The sequence below is a fragment of the Oppia nitens genome, unplaced genomic scaffold (genome assembly GCF_028296485.1).
Source record: "Oppia nitens isolate AA-2021 unplaced genomic scaffold, nextdenovo-longstitch-racon4-pilon3 scaffold4_pilon_pilon_pilon, whole genome shotgun sequence".
In the NCBI taxonomy this organism is placed as follows: Eukaryota; Metazoa; Arthropoda; class Arachnida; order Sarcoptiformes; family Oppiidae; genus Oppia; species Oppia nitens.
Genome location: NW_026533232.1, coordinates 213273 through 236902, shown reverse-complemented (window position 1 = coordinate 236902; position 23630 = coordinate 213273). Strand labels below are relative to the sequence as shown.

Here is a 23630-nt window from a genome sequence, read left to right as displayed (position 1 = left end):
AATAATTTAATTAATTTCAATAAAAATTTAACTAAATTAATAAATAATAATAATAATAATATTTATATATTTACTATTAGTATATATTGATACTATTATAATAGTAAAAATCAATAAATTATATATTATTTATTGTATTATTCAACTTATATCTAATGTTAGTTTCCTAAATAATAATAATAATATAGAAAATATTATTTAATTTTTCTAAATATTATAAATTAATTTGATTTTAGCGTTATATTTATGTTGTTATATATATAACGTTTAAGATATTATTTTTATATTAAAAATTGTTTTTCTAATAATATTAATGTGTTATATATATATTCATCGATTTTTATTATTGCATTAAAAATCCTAATATTAATAAAATTGCGAAAATAGTAGACAAAAACTCAATAATAATAATAATAAATCAACAACAAAAATATTAAACTTAAAATATAATTATTATAAAATTTAACTATTAATATATATATATATAATTTTATTTTTAATAATAATAAATTAATTTAGTTTAAATAATATAATATATCATATAAATATATATATATTATTTATGTATGTATGTATTTATTTAACTAACTAATATATTATTTTTTAATTAAATAATATTATTTATTTTTTAAAATTAATTACTATTACAGATATTAATTTATTTATGTATTTATTTAACTAATTAATATATTATTTTTTTAATAAATAATATTATTTATTTTATAAAATTAATTACTATTATAGATATTAATTAATTTTTATTTATTAACTACTAAATTATTATTATTTATTTTTTGATTAGTTAATAAAATGATAATGATGACAATAACTAGCAAGCTGAAATCATTAATTGGCCGTAAAATAACTATTGATAAAAGTTATTACGAGCCCCGGCCTACTATTGAACGTTTAGAGGATATAACTACCAATTTCTATATAACACTATACGGCAGCTCCGATAGCTATATGAACCGACAATTGAATTACCGGAGAGTAGTTATGGTATTACTAATTAATTTCATACTATTTGTATGTTTCGTCAAATTTATGATAACTTCTATAGTCGATGAGGTAATTATATTAATTTTTTTTTAATAAAAATATTTATAATCTAATTTAAATTAATTAATTACTAAATTTTTAAAAATTCTATTCATACAATAGTTTTATTTTATTAATTAATTAATTAAAAAAATTTAATAAGAATTTATTATATATATTATATATTAGTAAATAATTAAATAAATTTTTAATTAACAAAAAAAATTTGTATCTAAATAATTATATTAGATTGAAGTTTTGAAACAATAATATATCAATATATATATACTGTATATATCAATATATATATACTGTATATATCAATATATATATACTGTATATATCAATATATATATACTGTATATATCAATATATATATACTGTATATATCAATATATATATATATATACTGTATATATATCAATATTATATTATATAATAGATATGGATTCATGACTTATTAGGCGATCCATTATATACTGTAACCAACTCGACAATGGGCTCCCTGTGCGCAACTATAGCATCGTTTACAACATTTTATCTATCATTGGTAACCAACTATCAGGAACTGAAACAAACTGTTTATTTGCTAGACTTTGCCAACAAAATCAAATATAAAATATTTCAATTCAAACTTAAACCGAAAACAATGGATCAGCTGATGTTTCGCAGCAATATATTGATTAAATTGTTGCGACCATCCATTCATACATGTGTTTGGCTATCGTTTATGCTATTCATATATGCCTATTATTTGGCATTTACTGAATCAATTGATTTTGGTACGACTACCAGTGCCAGGGCTAACAACAATAGTAGTAGCAAATGGTTGTATGGGTATGGATGGTATGGCTGGTATGGGTGGTGGCTGTTTAGACTGGTTATCATAAATACCATACATTTCGTAACCATAATGAAAATCATAAGCAATGCTTTCCTAAGTTTTGTCATATGGTTCGGTATCAGTAGTTTTATGAAACTAAAATACAGGGAACTTACCGATAAAATGTCGGCAAATTTAACGATAGATAATATGGATAATATGGATAATACCCGTACATTGAATGTCCGATGGTGGCACCGGTACTATCGGGTTAGTAGACTAGCGGATGCCATACGCGAACACAATGGTCTAACCGATTATGTTTGGCAATTGAATGTATTTTATTCCCAAATGACATTTGCAATGTACTATATTATGACACCGGGCCTATTGTTGGCCATATACGGTACGTTTCATCACGATTCTACCTTGGTAATCAAATTATATTTGCTATCGGTTATGTCATTTTGTTTTTCGCTGGCACTGTTTACACACATAATGAGCACATGGATATCGAAAACGGCTCATCAGCCCCTGAGCTGTTTGTACCAGCATTTGGTCCGTTATAGGCATCAGCCGTTACTATCACTACCGATGCGCTTAAAATTGCTTCTGTATGTCGAACGACTGTCCGGACCGACCATTGGTTTCTATTGTTTGGATTTGTTTCCAATGAATAGTTTAGAATTTTTCCAATATATCTATATTTGCGGTCAATTATTGTTTTCATTAATGGATTTAATTTAAATTTATTGTATTTTATTGGCTAATTTTTTTTTTAAATATTTTTTTTAAGATTTATTATTAATTTTTAATTTAAATTCTCTATATAAATAAAATTTCTATATAAAATACTTTAATAGTTGTATTTATATTTGTAAAAATTATAATAACATTTATTATCAATTTATTTTTTATATTTTATTATTTAAGTCCATATATATATTATATGTAGTGTTAATTATATTATAATTTCATTAAAACAATGATAATAAAATTACTAATTTAAAAAATACTATATACATGTATATTCTAGAATAATTATTATTAAAAATATTTTTATTACTTTTCAATTAAATTATTATTATTTTATATAATTGTTTTATTAATTAGCTTTTATTATATAATAATATTTGTATAATTGTTTATTAAGCATTATTGGCATCCGTTAGATGGCCAATAAATACTAATAAATTATTTTTAAAGTAAAACTAATTTTTTAAAAAGATAATATATGAATAATATTTTTTTTAATTGTCTTATATTTTTAATAATAATAATTACTGATCGTTGTAACGAAATATGCTGTTATTGTGTATTTATTTTTTTAGTAATTCATTTTCAATTCAATTTTTGTTTATTTAAAATGTTTATAACTTTTGAAACTTTGAAATATATATATATATATTTAAATTAGAAAATTTAAAGATTGTATTTATTTATTATTTTTTGTGCATTAATCTGTTATCAATTGTGTTAAAATTCAATCATAAATTTTCTCATTTAAAAATATATTTTAGTTTTAAAAAAAATTATAAAAATACAAATTAAAAATCTTTTGAATTACTTAACATAAAATAAACAAATAACTGTAAATTCTCATCAAATATGATATTAATATATATATCTGAGCTTTGAATTTTTGAAATTTATATATAATTTTTTTTATTATAAACTAAACACAAAAAATAAAATTACTATTTAAAAAATTATACAAAAAAATACAAAATTATGAATTTAATTATAAATACAATTACAAATAAAAAAAATTACAAATAAAAAAATTACAAATAAAAAAATTACAAATAAATACAAATTATAAAAAATTATTAAAATTTACAAACAAGTACATTCCAATGTTATTTTCTTTAAAACTTCGTCTTTTACATGAAAAAATGTCGTTATATTTAGAAAATGAACGTTCAACACTAGCACTTGTAAGTCGAGCATAATTAAATATCGAATCTGGCATATCCATAAAATACTTTATATCAGGATTTTTTCCTAATGATTTATCCAATTTATTTAAAATTTGACCTTTGAGAGTAGTTAATAGCTTTTTAATAATATTTGTTTGGTCAGATACTGTTAAAGAATCTGATTGAATTTTAACAATATTTTCGTTAATAAACTTATACTGTTTTAATTCAAAAAGTTGTGACTTGAAGTCTCGATTTTCAACGCTATTTTTCAAATCCATAATTAAATTGTTTGATAATTTTGAATTTTTTACAAATTCTTTAACTTTGACATAATGTTGAATATACTATTCTGAAGAATCTAACCAACTGCCCCATCGAGTAACAATTGTATGTTTTGGTAATGGTATTCCTGGACATATATTGTTAAATTCAGCTCTGCGTTTTGGTGATCGCGCCAAAAGTTGTTTCATATTTGATAAAAAGTTGTCTACAGTTTTATAATCAGATCTTATTTTTTCACACACACGATGAAAACAATGAGCTAAACATGTAACATGTCTTTTGCTATCTTTTGCTAATTTCATAGCAGCAATATTTGCTTGTTCTTGATTTGTGATAACAAGCCTGACTTTACTATATTGTATGCCATTTGGCCACAACTTATTCAATGCATTTTCCATTGATTTGTAAATAGTGATAGCATTTGTAGATTTAATAAATTCTGTTGATAATAACATTGGTTCATGATATTGACCATCTAATAAACCAATAATTACGTTGAATACAATATTTGATTTTAAGTCAGTGGTATCATCAAACATTACATAAATGCAGTTGTTTGCAACAATTGATCTTATTTTTTCTAGTAAACTGTTATAAGCAAGTGGCAATACGATTTGCTCATTGATGACTGATCAAGTATTTTATATCCAGTGTATTTTGTTAAAAAATCTCTAAACTTACTTGATGTTAATTTATAAAATGGAATATTCTATGCAATCATTGTTATACACAAATTAAGGTTAAAATCTTTGTCTGATTTCGAAACAATAGCCAAATTTTCTGTAGATTTCCTTTTGTTTGAATTTGTTGTTATCCGTTTTTGATGATCTCCTTTGATGTGTTTATCATAATCCAATTTTAAACTCATGTTATCATTGATTTTGATGAATTCATCACATATTAGGCATTTAAGTTTGTCATTAATTATGCCAAAATTGGAATAATTAATTGTCAATTCATACATTTTGTAAACCAATTGTGGACTGTATTGTTTATTGGCAAAACTAGTGAAAGCTTTTGTAAACTCTGTATTCATATTGATGTACACTTGTTGATCAAACACGTGTTGTTATCACTATTACAGTCATAATAATTGTTATAATCAATGATTTGTTTAAAAAAGTTAATATAAATAGTTATTTAATATATATTATTATAAAAAATTACTTAAACTTAAAGATTATAATAAATTACACATCATTACTAATACACAGCTTTATTGGTAATACTGTTATATCATAACACTTACACTTACACTACAAGTTGACTATAATTACTAACAATTATTAAATAATTATTTTTTTATTTCAAAATTATTTTACCGAAACTCTAGTTATAATTTTGTTTTTTAATTTTTCAATAAGTATTTATGTCATTCAAATCAATTATTTTTTTAGTAATAGTCTATCAATTATAAGTTATAAAAATTTATGATAAATTTTTTACTAAATTGTTATCAATTTTGTCACAACTTGTTTGCAGTACTTATTTATAAGTGAAAATAAGAAAAAACACGTGTGAACTATAAACACAAATTATATTTAATTTGAATTTTTTTATAATTAAAAAAAGTATTTAAATAATAATCCTATAATTTATGTAAAAATTTTGTTCAATTATTTCAATAGGATATCAATGTAGTAGTTATACAAATAAAAATCAAATAATCATATATTACTAAACAATATTACTGTATATTATATATATTTAAAAACAAAACTAATATAACTTTAAAATAATATAATAATAACAACTTTAATATGTTGTTTATAATAGCACACTAATAGTCATATGATATTTGCATTTAATTTGTACATTAGTTTATCAGTAGTATGCAAGTCATATGAATTTTTTTGTGTGTTATTTTATTTTTAATATTTTAACCAAATATTTTTAACATATAGGTGTGAATTCAAAGCTCAGATATATATATTAAATGTATATTTTTTATTTAAGTATTTTATTTGTAGTCTAATAATAATACTACAAATTCATTGTTTTGTGTTTTTTTTGGCTATATTATAATATAGTAATCTATAATACTGTAGTATAATTTAATTTTTTTTAATAATATATGATATTATTATTATAATATTTTTATTTATTTATTGTCAAAATTTTGTATAATTATCAAAATAATTAATAATACTATATATAATAGTCTAGTTTATGATATTGATTATAAATATATATATTGTATATATATATTATTTAAAATAAACTAACAGTAGTTGTTTTATCACACCAACGCAAATATGACTTATAGATAGTATTACCATTTGTACAGATAGTGCCATCAATTTGTGATTTCCATTGTTCATCAATTAACCACTTGTTTTCACAATTATTACAATCAATTTTGGCCACAATTTTGTTTTGCTTGGATTGTTTCAAAAGTATAGTAAAAATCTTATCATCCAATATAGGATGAGTATATGTTATAACATTTATATGATTTTCATATAATATAGTAACCGATCGTTGAATATTGTCAAAACATTTCACATCAATATTTGGTTGATTGAAATTTTTATTAAAACTAAATTCAATAGTAGTTTCATGATTGGCTGGACCCAGGGCAAATGCACGGGCATATACTTTATTAAAACTACAGGTGCGCATCGATAAAAATTGTAAAGCATCTAACCGTTTGAATGCATTTTCATTGATTGTTTGAATGTCACAATTTTCAAAGTAAACATTTGTAAGTTTTGGTAAATTTCCGAAAACATTTTCCGATAAATTCAATTGTTTGGCGTCATATATGTACAGTGTTTCCAATGATTGCAAATTATTAATAATCGATGATTTAATTTCATCGACTGTTATATCATTCAAAACTAATTTTAATTGTTTTACTGAATCTTGTTGTCCATCAAATACATTTGGATCAATACGATTAGTACTATTATCTGTAAAATTGATTCCAACTAAATTAACTTGCTCAAATTTTAGACCACTAAACAATTTTTCAGGTAATCTTAGTAGTTTAACATTGATTAGTGAAAAACTTGTGAAAAAATGTTTATCACCATCACCAATTTTGCTGTCAATATTAGAAAACATTATTTTCAAATCAGGTATTTCCTCATAATTAAATTTACATGTAATATTTTTACTTAGATTATCACATGAGCATGGTTCAATATCGTAAATATCGGGACAATTTGCAAACATCAAACCGTATTGAAATAATAATGTAATAAAAATTATTATGAATAACATAATGAATTTCTATAAAAACAAAAACAAAAAAAAAATAGAAACAATTCTAATATTATTAAAAATATATTTACGAATAATTTAAAAATAACAATAAATAATACTTACATTACAATTACTGTATTAAGTTTTTTGTATAATATAAAAACAATAAGTTAGTCAAATTAGTAAATTTAGTAAAAATTTAATAAATATCACAATAACGTTATTTTTTAAATTGCTGACTAAATTATATTTGAAAATATTTGTACATTAGTTTATATATAAAATTTATATCAATATATATAATATATATAAATATATATAATTTTGTTAACATTATATATGATTGATAAGTCAGTTAATAAATATATTACATACTGTAGATTATGATTCATTTATTGAATCAACAAAAAAAATACTTTATTTATAATTTTGTTATTAATAATACTTGAGTTAATGATTTATTTTAATTAAATGACATTTTTATATTTAAGGGGTGGTTCACATATTATGTTCGCACTTTTTAAGAAATCTAGACCCCCTCCCTCCCCTATGTTCGCAATTGTTAGCATGTAGTCATTTAATAAAATTACGTTAGCATGTGCCTAACCGCTACCCCCCCCACAATAAATAAAATATCTAAATGCAAACGTTCTTAAAGTCTCTACCCCTCCTCTCCCTCTCGTTCGCAAAAGTTCGCTTTGGCTAAACCCCTCCTCCCCTCAAGAGCTAACGTAATATGTGAACCACACCTAATTTGAAATTGAACATTTAATCTTTTTTAATTTCCTTTAATTTCCTTTTAGAGAGATTAAAAGTATTTCATAAAATATTTATTACAAAAAAAATTTCCTAATTAAGTGTTTTTCTTTTAAATAGATAATTTATTAGTAAAGATATTTATTGAAATTATATTAATGATAAATTTTTATTACTTTATACTTATAATTGATTAATATTTGTCTTTAATATTTAGTGATTAAAATAGTAGAAATTAAATTACATATATATATACAGGTATTAATACAAATATATATTCTATTAAGTTATATATATATATATATATATAGAAATATAATAATATTACTTAATATCTATAAACACTTAATAAATTTTATCAATAAAATATTATTAAATGTATTTCATTAGAATAATTAAATATAGTATTAGATTCTTGAATAAATTCTAATTTTTCTATTCAATTATTTATTTATTTTTGAATTAAATTTTAACAATTAAATAAAAATTATAGATTTATTATTAATTTTTAATGTAAAAATATGGTAAATAAAATTTCTATATAAAATACTATAATAGTTGTATTTATATTTGTAAAAACTATAATAACATTTATTATCAATTTATTTTTTATATTTTATTATTTAAGTCCATATCTGTCAAAATGTCAAAACATTTATCATCAATATTTGGTTGATTGAAATTTATTTATTACATTTTTAAGTTTTTTGTTGTTGGTAAATTTCCGAAAACATTTTCTGATTCAATACATTTGTTTGGCATCATATATATATATATATATATATATATACCGAGTTTCCTGCATTTGATTGCAAATTATATTGATTGTTAATTTAATTTCATCAACTGTTATATAAATTTTTCAAAAATAATATATAACAGTTGATGAAATTAAATCAACAATTAATTTAATTGTTGTCCATCAAATATTTTTTCGGATCAATATTATCAATGAATGTGATTCCAACCCCTAAATTAACTTGCTCAAATTTTTTCACTACAACTAAACTAAATTTCTTCTAGATAATTTAAACATTGATTAGTAAAAAAACTATTAAAAAAACAAAATGTTTATCACCATCCAACAATTTTCAATTGTCAATATTAGCAAACATGGTTTCCAAATCTGGTATTTCATCATTGTTAAGTTTGCATGTAATAATTTTACTATTATTATCAAAATGAGCATTGTTGAATATAGTCAATATTGGGGATAATTTTCGATTAAACATTAAAACCGTATTGAAATAATAATGAAATAAAAAATTATAATCAATAACATCATAACATTTTTATAAAAACAAAAAATTAGACATAATTATAATATTAGTAAAATATTTACGCATAATTTTTTTATTAATAATAATAAATAATACTTACATTACAATTATTGTATTAAGTTTTTTTTATAATAAGTTAGTCAAAAGTCAAATTAGTAAATTTAATAAATATCGTTTAAAAAAAATTTATTGACTAAATTATATTTGTACATTAGTTTATATATAAAATTTATATCAATATATATATATATAATTTTGTTAACATTATATATGATTGATAAATCAGTTATTAAAAATATATTACACACACATTATGATTTATTTATTGGATCATCAAAAAATAAATAAATAATACTTTATCTATAATTTTGTTATTAATGGTTTATTTTAATTAAATGACAATCTTTTCTATTTATTTTAATTTCCATTTCGAGAGATTAAAATGTATTTCATAAAATATTTATTACAAAAATTTTTTTTAACTTAAGTGCTTTTCTTTTAAATAAATAATTTATATAATATAAAATTTATTAGTAAAGATATTTAATTGAAATTATATTAACGATAACTTTTTATAACTTATACTTATAATTGATTAATATTAGATTAAAATAGTAGAAATTACATATATATATATATATATATTAATACAAATATATATTATTAAAAATTAAATTAATAATTAGTTTTAAAATTTGATTATTATGCAGTATTTTTGATATTTAAATTATAAAATAAACATTTTTTTTGTTAAAAAATATAGATATTTTAATGTTAATGTTTGAAAGTCTTGTATTTGTATAAAGTCTAGAATAACTTAAAGTAAAAAAATAAATATTATTTAGTTTAGTAAAACATTAAATAATAAAATTTATAAATGTCTAATTTAATTAGTTAATTGTTAAAATTTTATTAATAAATAAATAAATAATTGAATAGAAAAATTAGAATTTATCAAGAATCTAATACTATATATATTATTATTATTCTAATGAAATACATTTGATAATATTTTATTGATATAATAATATATTAAGTGTTTTTTAGATATTAAGTAATATTATTATATTTCTATATATATATATAACTTAGTAGACTATATATTTGTATTAATACGTATATATACAGTATAAGTAATTTCTACTATTTTAATAACTAATTATTAAAGACAAATATTAATCAATTATATGTATAATTTATAAAAGTTATCAACTAATATAATTTCAATGAATATCTATACTAATAAATTTATATAAAAAAAACACTTTAAATAAATTTTTTTGTAATAAATATTTTATGAAATACTTTTAATCTCTCTAAATGGAAATTAAAATAAATAGAAATGATAGAAATGTTGTGTATTTTATTTTAAGTAATTTAAAAAGTTTAATTTAATTTTAATGTTTATAAAATTTTTTATAAATAAAAAAAACTAAAATATATTTTTAAATGAGAAAAATTATGATTGAATTTTTACACAATTCACAACAAATTAATCAACAAAAAATAATTAATAAATACAATATTTAAATTTTCTATAATAATACTATAATTAAATTAATATTAACATATTATTAAACAAAAAAATGTGTATCATATTGTTCAACAAATATATATTATATTATATAATACTATATATATATATATATATATATATCATAAATTTAACACTAATATTATATTACTAAAAATTATATACTAAAGTAATATAATATTTTTAATTTTTAACATATATTTTGTTAATTATGTTTATTTCTCCAAATAAAATTTACTAATAATTATTTATTATTAAAATTAATAGTTACTAAATAAAAATATTTTTTTTTGAATTGTTATTTAACAATAATAAATATTATGAAACTAATTATTATTTTTGTAAACATTTATTTAGTGTTTATTGGATTTATGTTAATAAACATTATTAAATGCGGTAATCATTATATAATAATTACTATTTAAAAATAATTATAATTAAATGTTAATAAAAATGTTTTTTTATTATTATTACAAATAAACAAAATAAAGATAAATATTATGTGAAAGAGTGTCAAAACAGTTGGTCAAACTATAGGGGCTTGAAATGTGTTAAACTAGTAGCCGATCGTAACTATACCTATACGGAGGCCCGGGATGTATGCCAGTCGCTAAACTCGACCCTACTGTCAATCGATTCGGAAACCCAGAACCTGTACGTTACGTCACTGTTAGGCCAATTGAGCCCAAACACTGACCATCACTACACAAACGGTCTGTACATAGGACTGCACCGACAGCTGAGAAACGGTAGTTCTGTACACGAGTTTGAATGGACAGATGATAAGGATCAGCCACTGGTCTATACTAACTGGGCTAAGGGTGAGCCCAGTGATTGGTTGGAGCCGTTAGAGCCGTGTGTCGAGATGTATTCAGTTAAGGTCAGTGCCGGCAAATGGAATGACATACAGTGCACAGGTAGACGATATGCTATATGTCAACAGTGGTTGTTGTTAAGTAATGACACTACAAGTCAAGCCATAGACAACTACTATACCGGTGCCAGCTTTCAACTGTGCGAACACTTGGATTATGTACGCTATCGTAACAATTGCTATAAAGCCTACGATGATGAGCACCGACAGCCTGGACTGGACTGGACGGCAGCCAATCAACAGTGTAAGGCTGACCATAAAAACGGTAGTCTATTGTGGTTTGAGGATAGCTATGAGTATGCGTTTGTCAAATACTGGACTCAATTGCAGATGAAATCAATCGAGTTTTGGATCGGACTGTCAGCTAATAATAATACCGACAGTGTTAGGAAACTGACTATCCCTTTCCTCATAAAATACATACACACACACACATACACACACATACACACACATACACAAACATACACACACATACACACACATACACACACATACACACACATACACACACATACACACACATACACACACATACATAAACACACATACATACACACACATACATACACATACATACACACACACACACACACACACACACACACACACACATACACACACACATACAAACACATACACACACACACACACACATAAATACACACACATACATAGAAAATCTTAAACCTACCCGTCCTTTAACTAACACTATAAGCAATATTGTATTATCTTTTTGTTGTTGTTGTTTAGGTTCCGTACGAATGGATCAACGATTATCCGCCGTATGTCCGCCGATGGGCACCAAATGAACCCCAATATCAGTCACACGTTCACCGACAGTGTGTACTACAGAACCGGCTAACTGGGCTCTGGCGCAGTGATGCCTACTGTGACGATCGTCGGGCATTTGTATGCAAAGTTAGCGAACCATTAGCCAAACAATCAAACAATACGATATATTCGTTGGCCGTTTGTCCCGAGTTTGTCAACTCTAGCTCAGGTAGTAGTATACCCAGCACTGACACCACCGCAGCAACTAACAGATGGATCAATTTGCACCGTCAGTCGCCCTACTGTTACTGGTTTAGCGATCAGCTAACTATGGACTGGTATTACTAAACTAATCAATAAAAATGTATTTTTTATAAACTAATACTACCTGTGCTTTTGACGCACACACACACACACACCTGTAGGCCGGAAGCATCGAAACATTGCCGTCAACGACGGGGCGGTCGACTAGTATCTGTCCATTCGCGTCACGAATCGGAACTCCTGCGACCATTTGTCCAGCGCTACGATCGGGAACTATGGATCGGTTTGACACTATCGCCATCGAATCTATCGCAATGGGAGGACGGCCGGCTGGTAACCGGGTTCTCGAATTGGGCACCGGGCGAACCTAACAATCCCAAATTGGACAGGTGTGTAGAGCTGAGAGCCCAGGATATGATGTGGAACAATGTCCAGTGCGAGTCCAAACTGTCGGCATTTGTTTGCCAAACAGATAAACAGTTTCCCGACGGGACAGTTGGCGTAGGCGGTCGGTGGCCATCATCCGGTGCCGATCGTTGGATACCGTTTAATGGCTGGCGTAATGATCCAGAGGTTACCGACAACGATACAGATGACGGCCAGACAATCGGACTGTCCGCTAGTCTAATATGGCTATTGGTTATACTGTGCGCCCTATCCATAGCCAGTGCCCTATTTGTTGCCTACAATTTCTGGTCACAATCACTGAAATCGTGGACCGGACAGTACTGTCAGTGTTGGAAATGGTTTAACCGCTATCGCCAACACTCGTACGACACGACGTCAACTGTCGGCACCGGCGGTAGTGGTCAGACCAGTGTCCGTAGTTCTGTACGGAGCGGTTCGGTACGCAATTCAGCCGTTATTACCGATCGTAATGTTTTCGATGTTCGTAACGAAGAGTCATAAATACTATAATAAAAAAAATATTTTTGTTATAAATATTTTTTTTAAATGTAGTTTTAGTTTATATTTTGTGTTTTTTTAATAATTAATTATTTAGTATTATTATAAAAAAATGTTACTATTTATATCTTAACATTTTTTCTATTAAAAAATATAGTATTAATTGTATTAATAATAATTATAGTAGTAATTAAATAAAGTGGAAAATTTTTAAATAATAAATATCAAATCATTAGTTTATTGAAAATAGTTAAAATAATAATATTATTATTAAGTTATTTTTATCATTACTTTGAAATACAATACAATTATTTTAAATGATTCATTCAAATAATGAATTTAAAATAGTCAGAGTATACAACATTTAAAAAAATAAAATAAATATAAATAAATTGATATACAAATTAATAATGCAATTTATTTTATTATTTGTCTATAATTTAAATTATAATTTTTTAATTTTTTAAACCAAATTTAGAATAATAATTAATATATTATTCTAGTAGCTGTTGTAATACTATGCAAAAAAAATTATTAAATTTTTAAAGAATTATTGAAATTTAAAACCAAAAAAAAATAAATATTTCATTTTACAATTAATATATAATATAATAATAATATTGTTATTAAATTTATTAGTATTAGTAGTAGAGTTGTTGTTGTTGTTGTTGTTGTTGTTGTTGTTGTTGTTGTTGTTGATTAATTAGGTAATCTATTCTATCTATTGTATCATCAATCCAGGGAATATAACTGGAAACTCTAACATATCTAGTGGGAATTTCAGTCAATATGCATGCTATTAGTGAGGATGAAGTAATACCGGTAACCACAATAGGACCATGATGATTATCTGCGATTACCGTCGGGCAAATAAGCGGTCCGCCACTATCGCCACCGCAGATACGTTGATTAGGATTACCGGCGCATAACTGATTGTTTCTATTGAACTGTCCTAAATTGTCAATATATTGTTGGCATTGGTCATCATTATAAATCATCTGATTGGCCTGTTGTAATTCTTTAGGATAATTGTTATTGTTGTCTATATATCCCCAACCAATGGCCACACACGAACGTCCATCAATTGGATAATCGTTGTAATTTAACATTATTTTATCAAACTGACCATCCCTTAAATTAATGTGTCCATTTAATCTTATTAATGCTATATCGTTTTGTAGATGTTCGGCATCATAATCAGGATGAACATAATACTATTGTGTGTGTGTTATATAATATATAAATAAAAATGTAAAAAATTAATTAATAATAATTACATTTGTAGTTGTTAATAAATTATCTGTTTGACCAAATAGGTGTCCTCCTAATTTAACGTTAACAATAACTGTACCAGGCGGTGAATTTGTTTTGTCGTAAATACAATGAGCGGCCGTCAAAATCCATTGTTCATTGATTATAATACCGCTACAATAGTAATCTGTAAAATTATGATCAGGTAGTCTAGTGTTTAGATGAACCATAAATCGACTGAAATCATCGTCAGCTTTTTCACCAATTATTCGGGTAAAATCCATACCGTTAGCATAGACTGCAAACAAATTCAGTAGAAATACTACCGATAATTGGGATAAAATACTTGAATAAATCATTATTAGTAATAATTAAGATAAAATATATTTATATATAATATACTTATATTTTATAATTAATATATTTATATATATTATACTTTTTAATATATATAAATATATTGTTAATTTCAATAATAAAAATCTCATCTATTTATACTATTTTTATTTAGCAAAAAAAATATATTATTATAATTAATAATCAAATATATTTAAAAACATTTGTATTAGATATTTAACTTCATTAATCAATTAATAATTTATTACTATTTTAATACACTTGTAAAATTATCATTAAAAAACTTATTTTTATATTTGATGCATAATTTTGACTATTATTTTAAACATTTGTTTAGTGCAGTAAAATTTAATTAATTAATAATTACTATTTTGCACAAGGTTTTCACTTGTTTCTTAAATAATAGCTATACTTTTAATTTAATGTTAAAAATATTAAATTATTAATTTAAATAGTTTTAATTCTAATTTTTTTATTTTATATTGTATATTATAATTTGTAAATTATTTAAATTTATTTTTTTAATTTAATATAAATAACTTTGTTGTTGTTAAATTATGTTATTTTTCCTAATTATTAGTATTAAATAATATTATAAATTTTCAATTATAATATAAATTAAATATTAAATGTCATTTATTAGTATAAAAATTATGTAATAATAAAATATTATATTACTGTCAAAATTACATCCTATTAGTTGAAACCTAATTAATTTTATTGTCATTTTGATGAATGATTTATAAAATTTAAATGTGCGGTAATTTTAGAAATTTTCTATTTTTTAATAAAAATCTGTTTAAATATAATAATTTATTGATTGTCGATATTTTTTTGTAAAATAAAACAATTAAATAATGTTTTAATAACTTATGTTATTTAGTTATAAAATAACATTTATTTCAGTTTTAAAACATTTAATATTCTATGAATATATGAAATAATTATTTTTATTTTAAAAAAATTATAAATTTATTTACTTAAATATTGATGATAATAATTGTTAAACAATTATATAAATGTTATTTAATTTAAATATTTATTTATTTATATTTTTTAACTTTAATATTATAATTAATAAAATTAAAAATTCAAATAAATGATGATATTTTGTTTGTTTAGTTATTAAAATATACAAAATATATAATATAATAATAAAAAATAAAACATTTCCAAAAAAAATTCATTTAATTTTTATTTATTTATATGTAATTTTTTTTTGAACAAACTTTTCTTTATATATAAATATAATAATTAAGTTATAATTAATTAGATTAAAGTCATTGTTAGTTTATATATATATATATATATATATATATATATACAGTATATTGTATAATAAATTATATATAATATTAATTTAAAATAGCAATAAATAAATATATAATTTAGTTAGCTTTATAAAAAAAAACAAATTATATTTACAATAACATTTAATTTACTATAGTTAAATAATGATAAATAAAATTATTATTATTAAATTATAATTTAGAATATAAAATAGTATTTATGAAAAATGTAAATTAATTTTTATCTTATTGTTTAACAAAACGGAGAAACAGTTTACCGACGGTGACAGTTGGCGTCGGTGGCCGGTGACCATCATCCGGTGCCGATCGTTGGATACTGTTTAATGGATGGCCGAATAATCAGCAGCAGCCAGAGATTACCGACAACTAGACAGACGGACAGACAATCGGACTGTCCGCTAGTCTATTATGGCTATTGGTTATACTGTGCGCCCTATCCATAGCCAGTGCCCTATTTGTTGCCTACAATTTCTGGTCACAATCACTGAAATCGTGGACCGGCCAGTACTGTCAGTGTTGGAAATGGTTTAACCGCTATCGCCAACACTCGTACGACACGACGTCAACTGTCGGCACCGGCGGTAGTGGTCAGACCAGTGTCCGTAGTTCTGTACGGAGCGGTTCGGTACGCAATTCAGCCGTTATTATCGATCGTAATGTTTTCGATGTTCATAACGAAGAGTCATAAATACTATATTATTTTGTGTTATAAAAAATTTTAAATAATAGTAAAAATATAGTTTTAGTTTATATTTTGTATTTAGTTTTGTATTTAGATTTGCATTTAGTTTTGTATTTAGTTTTGCATTTAGTTTTGTATTTAGTTTTGTATTTCGTTTTGCATTTAGTTTTGCATTTAGTTTTGTATTTAGTTTTGCATTTAGTTTTGTATTTAGTTTTGTATTTAGTTTTGCATTTAGTTTTGTATTTAGTTTTGTATTTAGTTTTGTATTTAGTTTTGTATTTAGTTTTGCATTTAGTTTTGTATTTAGTTTTGAATTTAGTTTTGTATTTAGTTTTGTATTTAGTTTTGTATTTAGTTGAATATATAGTTTATAATTAATTAAATGATTCATTCCGAATATACAATATTTTTTTTAAAATAAATATATCAATAAATTCATATACAAATTTAATAATGCAATTTATTTTATTATATGTCTATAATTTAAATCAAAATTTTAACAATTTAAAAAAAACAGTAATTTAGAATAAAAATTATTTTCTATTATTATTATTACATCTAAAAAAATTTTATTTTATTAATTTTATAGAATTATTGAAATTTAAACCAAAATATACTATTATCTAAGATATATAGTATAATAATATTGAAATCAGATTTGTTATCAGTAGAGTACTTTTTTTTATTAATTTTCCTTCATTGTACGTTCAATCCAAGGCGTAAAACTGGCAACTTTACTATAGACACTGGGAATTGGTGTCAATTCACATCCATGAATATCATAGTTAACAATACCATAGGAAACAACACCCACAGCCACAAAATCACCTCTAATATTATTTATAGAATCAATTATCAATCTACAAATAAATGGTCCGCCACTATCGCCACCACATACACGTTGGTTAGGATTACCGACACATATCTGAGTAGTTATATTGAATGGTCTAAAAATACTTAATGGACTAGACCAATATTGTTCACATATGTTACTATTATAAATCTTCTGGTTTGTGGCCTGTTGTAATTCATTGGGAAAATTTCCGTATTTGTCTTTATAACCCCAACCAAGGCTTATACACGTGTCAGCATCAAATAGATAATTGGTTTTTACTAAACCTATTTTTTCAAATCGACCATTCTTTAAATTAACTGGATTTTTTAATTTTATTAAAGCTATATCGTTATGTAGATTTAGTGGATTATAATCACGATGAATAAAATACTGTTGTGTTAATTAAATATATATATATATATTATTATATTAATAATATGAAAAAATAATATAATAAAATTAATAATAATAATTACATTTGTTGTTTCTAAAAAAGATTTTGTACCAAATAGATCATCTCCCAATTGATATCTGACAATAACTGTACCAGGTGGTGATTTTGTTTTGTCGTAAATACAATGAGCGGCAGTCAAAACCCATTGGTCACTAATTAGACTACCGCCACAGTAGAAATCTGTAAAATTACGTGCAGGTAGTCTTGTGTTAAGATGAACCATAAATCGACTGAAATCTCTGTCGGCTTTTTCACCAATTATTCGGGTAAAATCAAAACTGTCCGATGATTGGACGTTAGTATAGACTGACAACAAGTTCAGTACAAATACTAACAATAATTTGGATAAAATACTTGAATAAATCATTATTAGTAATAATAATTGAGATAAAATATATTGATATATAATATACTTATATTTTATACTAAATCTTTATATATTTATATATATTATACTTTTTAATATATATATATATATATAAATATATTGTTAATTTTAATAATAAAAATCTCATCTATTTATACTATTTTTATTTAGTAAAAAATATATTATTATAATTAATAATCAAATTTAACATTTGTATTAGAAATTTAAATTCATTAATCAATAAATAATTTATTACTATTTTAATACACTTGTAAAATAATCATTAAAAAACTTATTTTTATATTTGATGCATAATTTTGACTATTATTTTAAACATTTGTTTAGTGCAGTAAAATTTAATTAATTAATAATTTTAAATTACATTTTGCACACGATTTTCACTTAAGTTTCTTAAATAATAGCTATACTTTTAATTTAATATTATTAAAATTGTTAAAAATATTAAATTATTAATTTAAATAGATTTAATTCTAATTTTTTTATTTTATATTGTATATTATAATTTGTAAATTATTTAAACTTATTTTTTTTAATTTAATATAAATAACTTTGTTGTTGTCCTATTTTTCCTATTTATTAGTATTAAATAATATTATAAATTTTCAATTATAATAAAAATTAAATATTAAATGTCATTTACTAGTATAAAAATTATGTAATAATAATATTTTATATTACTGTCAAAATTACATCCTATTAGTTGAAACCTAATTAATTTTATTGTCATTTTGATGAATGATTTTATAAATTTTCTATTTTTTAATAAAAATCTGTTTAAATATTATAATTTATTGATTGTCGAAATTATTATTTTTTGTAAAATAAAACAATTAAATAATGTTTTAATAACTTATGTTATTAGTTATGACTCATGACATTTGTTTTAGTTTTAAAACATTTAATATTCTATGAATATATGAAATAATAATTTTTATTTTAAAAAAATTATAAATTTATTTACTTAATATTGATGATAATAATTGTTAAACAATTATATATCAATAAATGTTATTTAATTTAAATATTTATTTATTTATATTATTTAACTTTAATATTATAATTAATAAAATTGAAAATTCAAATAAATGATATTTTGTTTGTTTTGTTATTAATATATACAAAATATATAATATAATAATAAAAATTAAAAATAAAACATTTACAAAAAAATTCATTTGATTTTTATTTATTTATATGTAATTTTTATTTTGAACAAATTTTTCTTTATATATAAATATAATAATTACTAGTAAGTCATAATTAATTAGATTAAAGTCATTGTTAGTTTATATATATATATACAGTATATTGTATAATAAATTATATATAATATTAATTTAAAATAGCAATAAATAAATATATAATTTAGTTAGCTTTATAAAAAAAACAAATTATATTTACAATAAAATTTAATTTACTATAGTTAAATAATGATAAATAAAATTATTATTATTAAATTATAATTTAGAATATAAAATAGTATTTATGAAAAATGTAAATTAATTTTTATCTTATTGTTTATCCAAACGGAGAAACAGTTTACCGACGGTTATAGTTGGCGTCGGCGGCCGGTGGCCATCATCCGGTGCCGATCGTTGGACAACGTTTAATGGTTGGCCGAATAATCAGAAACAGCAGCGAGAGCTTACCGACAACGATACAGATGACGGTCAGACAATCGGACTGTCCGCTAGTCTAATATGGCTATTGGTTATACTGTGCGCCCTATCCATAGCCAGTGCCCTATTTGTTGCCTACAATTTCTGGTCACAATCACTGAAATCGTGGACCGGCCAGTACTGTCAGTGTTGGAAATGGTTTAACCGCTATCGCCAACACTCGTACGACACGACGTCAACTGTCGGCACCGGCGGTAGTGGTCAGACCAGTGTCCGTAGTTCTGTACGGAGCGGTTCGGTCCGCAATTCAGCCGTTATTACCGATCGTAATGTTTTCGATGTTCATAACGACGAGTCATAAATACTAAAATAAAAAATATATTTTTGTTATAAATATTTTTTAAAAATGTAGTTTTAGTTTATATTTTGTGTTTTTTTAATAAATAATTATTTAGTATTATTATGAAAAAAATGTTACTATTTATATCTTAAAATTTTTTTATTAAAAAATATAGTATTAATTGTATTAATAATAATTATAGTAGTAATTAAATACAATTGAAAAATTTTAATAATAAATAGTTAAAATAATAATAATATTATTATTTTTTTATCATTACATGAAAGTACAATAAAATTATATTAAATAAATCATTCAAATAATGAATTTTCATTCAAAATATAAAATATTTTTTTTAAAAAATAAATATATCAAAAAATTGATATACAAATTAATTATGCAATTTATTTTATTTTTTATCTGTAATTTAAATTAAATTTTTCAAAAATACTAATTTAGAATAAAAATTAATTTAAATTATTATTATATCTAAATTTTTACTAACTGTTAATATTATTCAAAAAAAAAATAATAATTTCTATAAATTAATTGTAAACTATTTGACAAAATTAATAAAAGAAATAAAATATACCATTAAGATATATAATAGTAATAGTAGTAATATTGTTATTAATTAGTAGTATAATTTAATTTTCTTGCATTGTACGTTCAATCCAGTTAATATAATTGGGCACTCTAGTATAGACACTAGGTCCCATAGTCGTATTGCATCCAAGTGCAGCATACGAAGCAACACCCATAACCATATAAGGACCTTTATTATTCGTAGATCCGGTAAACGGTCTGCAAATAAGTGGTCCGCCACTATCGCCTCCACAGACACGTCTATGATCAAAAGAACCGGCACATAACTGTTTGCTTCCATCGTATGGTGTTAAAGGATTGTTTGGACCAGTCCAAAAATGATTACATATTTGATCAGTACAAATATTTTGATTAGTGGCCTGTTGTAATTCGCTGGGAAATGTTTGGTATTTGTCTTTAATTCCCCAACCAATGGATACACACGATTGTCCATCAATGTAATAATTTCTGTGTACTAAATCTATTGTTCTAAGATTGCCATCTTCTAAATTAACTGGATCGTCTAATTTTATTAAAGCTATATCGTTATGGAAATTTGTTGGATTATAATCAGGATTAGTAAAATGCTGTTTTGTGAATTTAAATATAGAAATAGATAATAATCAATTGTATTAGTCAATTAATAATAATATAAACAAAAATTGTAAACAAAATAAATAAAAATACTTACATTATAACTCTTTAAATAATCTTTATGATCGAATAGGTGTCCTCCCAATTTAACTCTAACAATTTGTTTAACAGGTGTACTGTCGTTAATACAATGAGCGGCAGTCAAAATCCATCGGTCACTGATTAGACTACCGCTACAAAAGTAATTTTGAAAATTATGACTAGGAAATAATGTGTTTAGATGAACCGTAAATTTACGGAAATCATTGTCGGCTTTTTCACCAATTAGTCGCGTAGATTGTTCGTCAGTATAGACTGACAACAAATTCAGTACAAATACTAATAATAATTTGTATAAAATACTTGAATTAATCATTATTAGTAAGAATTTAGATAAAATATATTGATATATAATATACTTAATAAATTAATACTTATACTTTATATATTTATATAAATTTATACTTTTTAATATATATATAAATATATTTTTAATTTCAATAATAAAAATATCATCTATTTATACTATTTTTATTTAGTAAAAAAATATATTGTTATAATTAATAATCAAATATATTTAAAAACATTTGTTTTAGAAATTTAAATTAATTAATCAATTAATAATTTATTACTATTTTAATACACTTGTAGTATTATAATAATAATTATTTTTTATTATTTTAATATTTGATGTATTATTTTGACTTATTTTGATTTAAACATTTGTTTAGTGCATTAAAATTTAATTAATTAATAATTTTAAATTATTATTTTGCACACGATTTTCACTTAAATATCTTAAATTATAGTTATACAAATAATTTAATGTTAAAAATATAAAATTATTAATTAATTATAATTTTATTTATTTTATATTATTTTAAAAAAGTGTTATAATATACTGTAATAATATAAATATTAATATAAATAAATATTATATAAACTTAATTAAAAAAAAATTATAATTTACAAAATATAAATTAATATATAAATTATATAAATTTATTTTTGTTGTTATTAAATTATATAATATTTCCTAATTTTTGTTAAAAAAAATATTAAAAATTTTCAATTATAAAAAAAAATTAAATATTAAATGTCATTTATTATTAAAAATAATTATGTAATAATAAAATTTTATATATATATCTGTAAAAATTACATCCTATTAGTTGAAACCTAATTAATTTTCATTGACATTTTGATAAAATTTTATAAAATTTAAATGCGTGGTTATTTTAGTAATTTTCTATTTTTTAATAAAAATCTGTTTAAATATTATAATTTATTGATTGTCTAAATTATTATTTTTTGTAAAATAAAAAAATTAAATAATGTTTTAATAACTTATGTTATTAGTCATGACTCATGACATTTGTTTTAGTTTTAAAACATTTAATATTTAATGAATATATGAAATAATTATTTTTATTAGAAAAATAATTATAAATTTATTTACTATACTATTGTTAATAATAATTGTTAAACAATTATATAAATGATTTTTAAT

General features: G+C 22.4%; 3 protein-coding genes across 3 annotated transcripts; 1 reads left to right on the top strand and 2 right to left on the bottom strand.

The window, feature by feature from the left end:
- The first annotated feature begins 11216 nt into the window (after nucleotides 1–11216).
- On the top strand, nucleotides 11217–13666 carry LOC128959677 (lymphocyte antigen 75-like). The gene is made up of 4 exons (XM_054305678.1): nucleotides 11217–11241; nucleotides 11337–12103; nucleotides 12473–12831; nucleotides 12919–13666. Exons 1-4 carry the CDS (start codon nucleotides 11217–11219, stop codon nucleotides 13664–13666), a joined length of 1899 nt encoding a protein of 632 aa, XP_054161653.1.
- A 601-nt stretch (nucleotides 13667–14267) lies between these two features.
- Nucleotides 14268–18923, bottom strand: LOC128959674 (uncharacterized). The gene is made up of 4 exons (XM_054305677.1): nucleotides 18578–18923; nucleotides 17955–18491; nucleotides 14941–15267; nucleotides 14268–14877 (listed from the first exon to the last, which is right to left on the bottom strand). The coding sequence occupies exons 1-4, from the start codon at nucleotides 18920–18922 to the stop codon at nucleotides 14305–14307; spliced, it is 1782 nt and encodes a 593-aa protein (XP_054161652.1). The 5' UTR covers nucleotide 18923; the 3' UTR covers nucleotides 14268–14304.
- Nucleotides 18924–21510: 2587 nt separating this feature from the next.
- LOC128959527 (CUB and peptidase domain-containing protein 2-like) lies at nucleotides 21511–22478 on the bottom strand (the record flags this gene model as incomplete). Its single annotated transcript, XM_054305502.1, has 2 exons — nucleotides 21511–22074; nucleotides 22179–22478. Coding segments are annotated over 2 exons (825 nt in total), but the record flags the coding sequence as incomplete, so codon positions are not given.
- Nucleotides 22479–23630: the final 1152 nt, after the last annotated feature.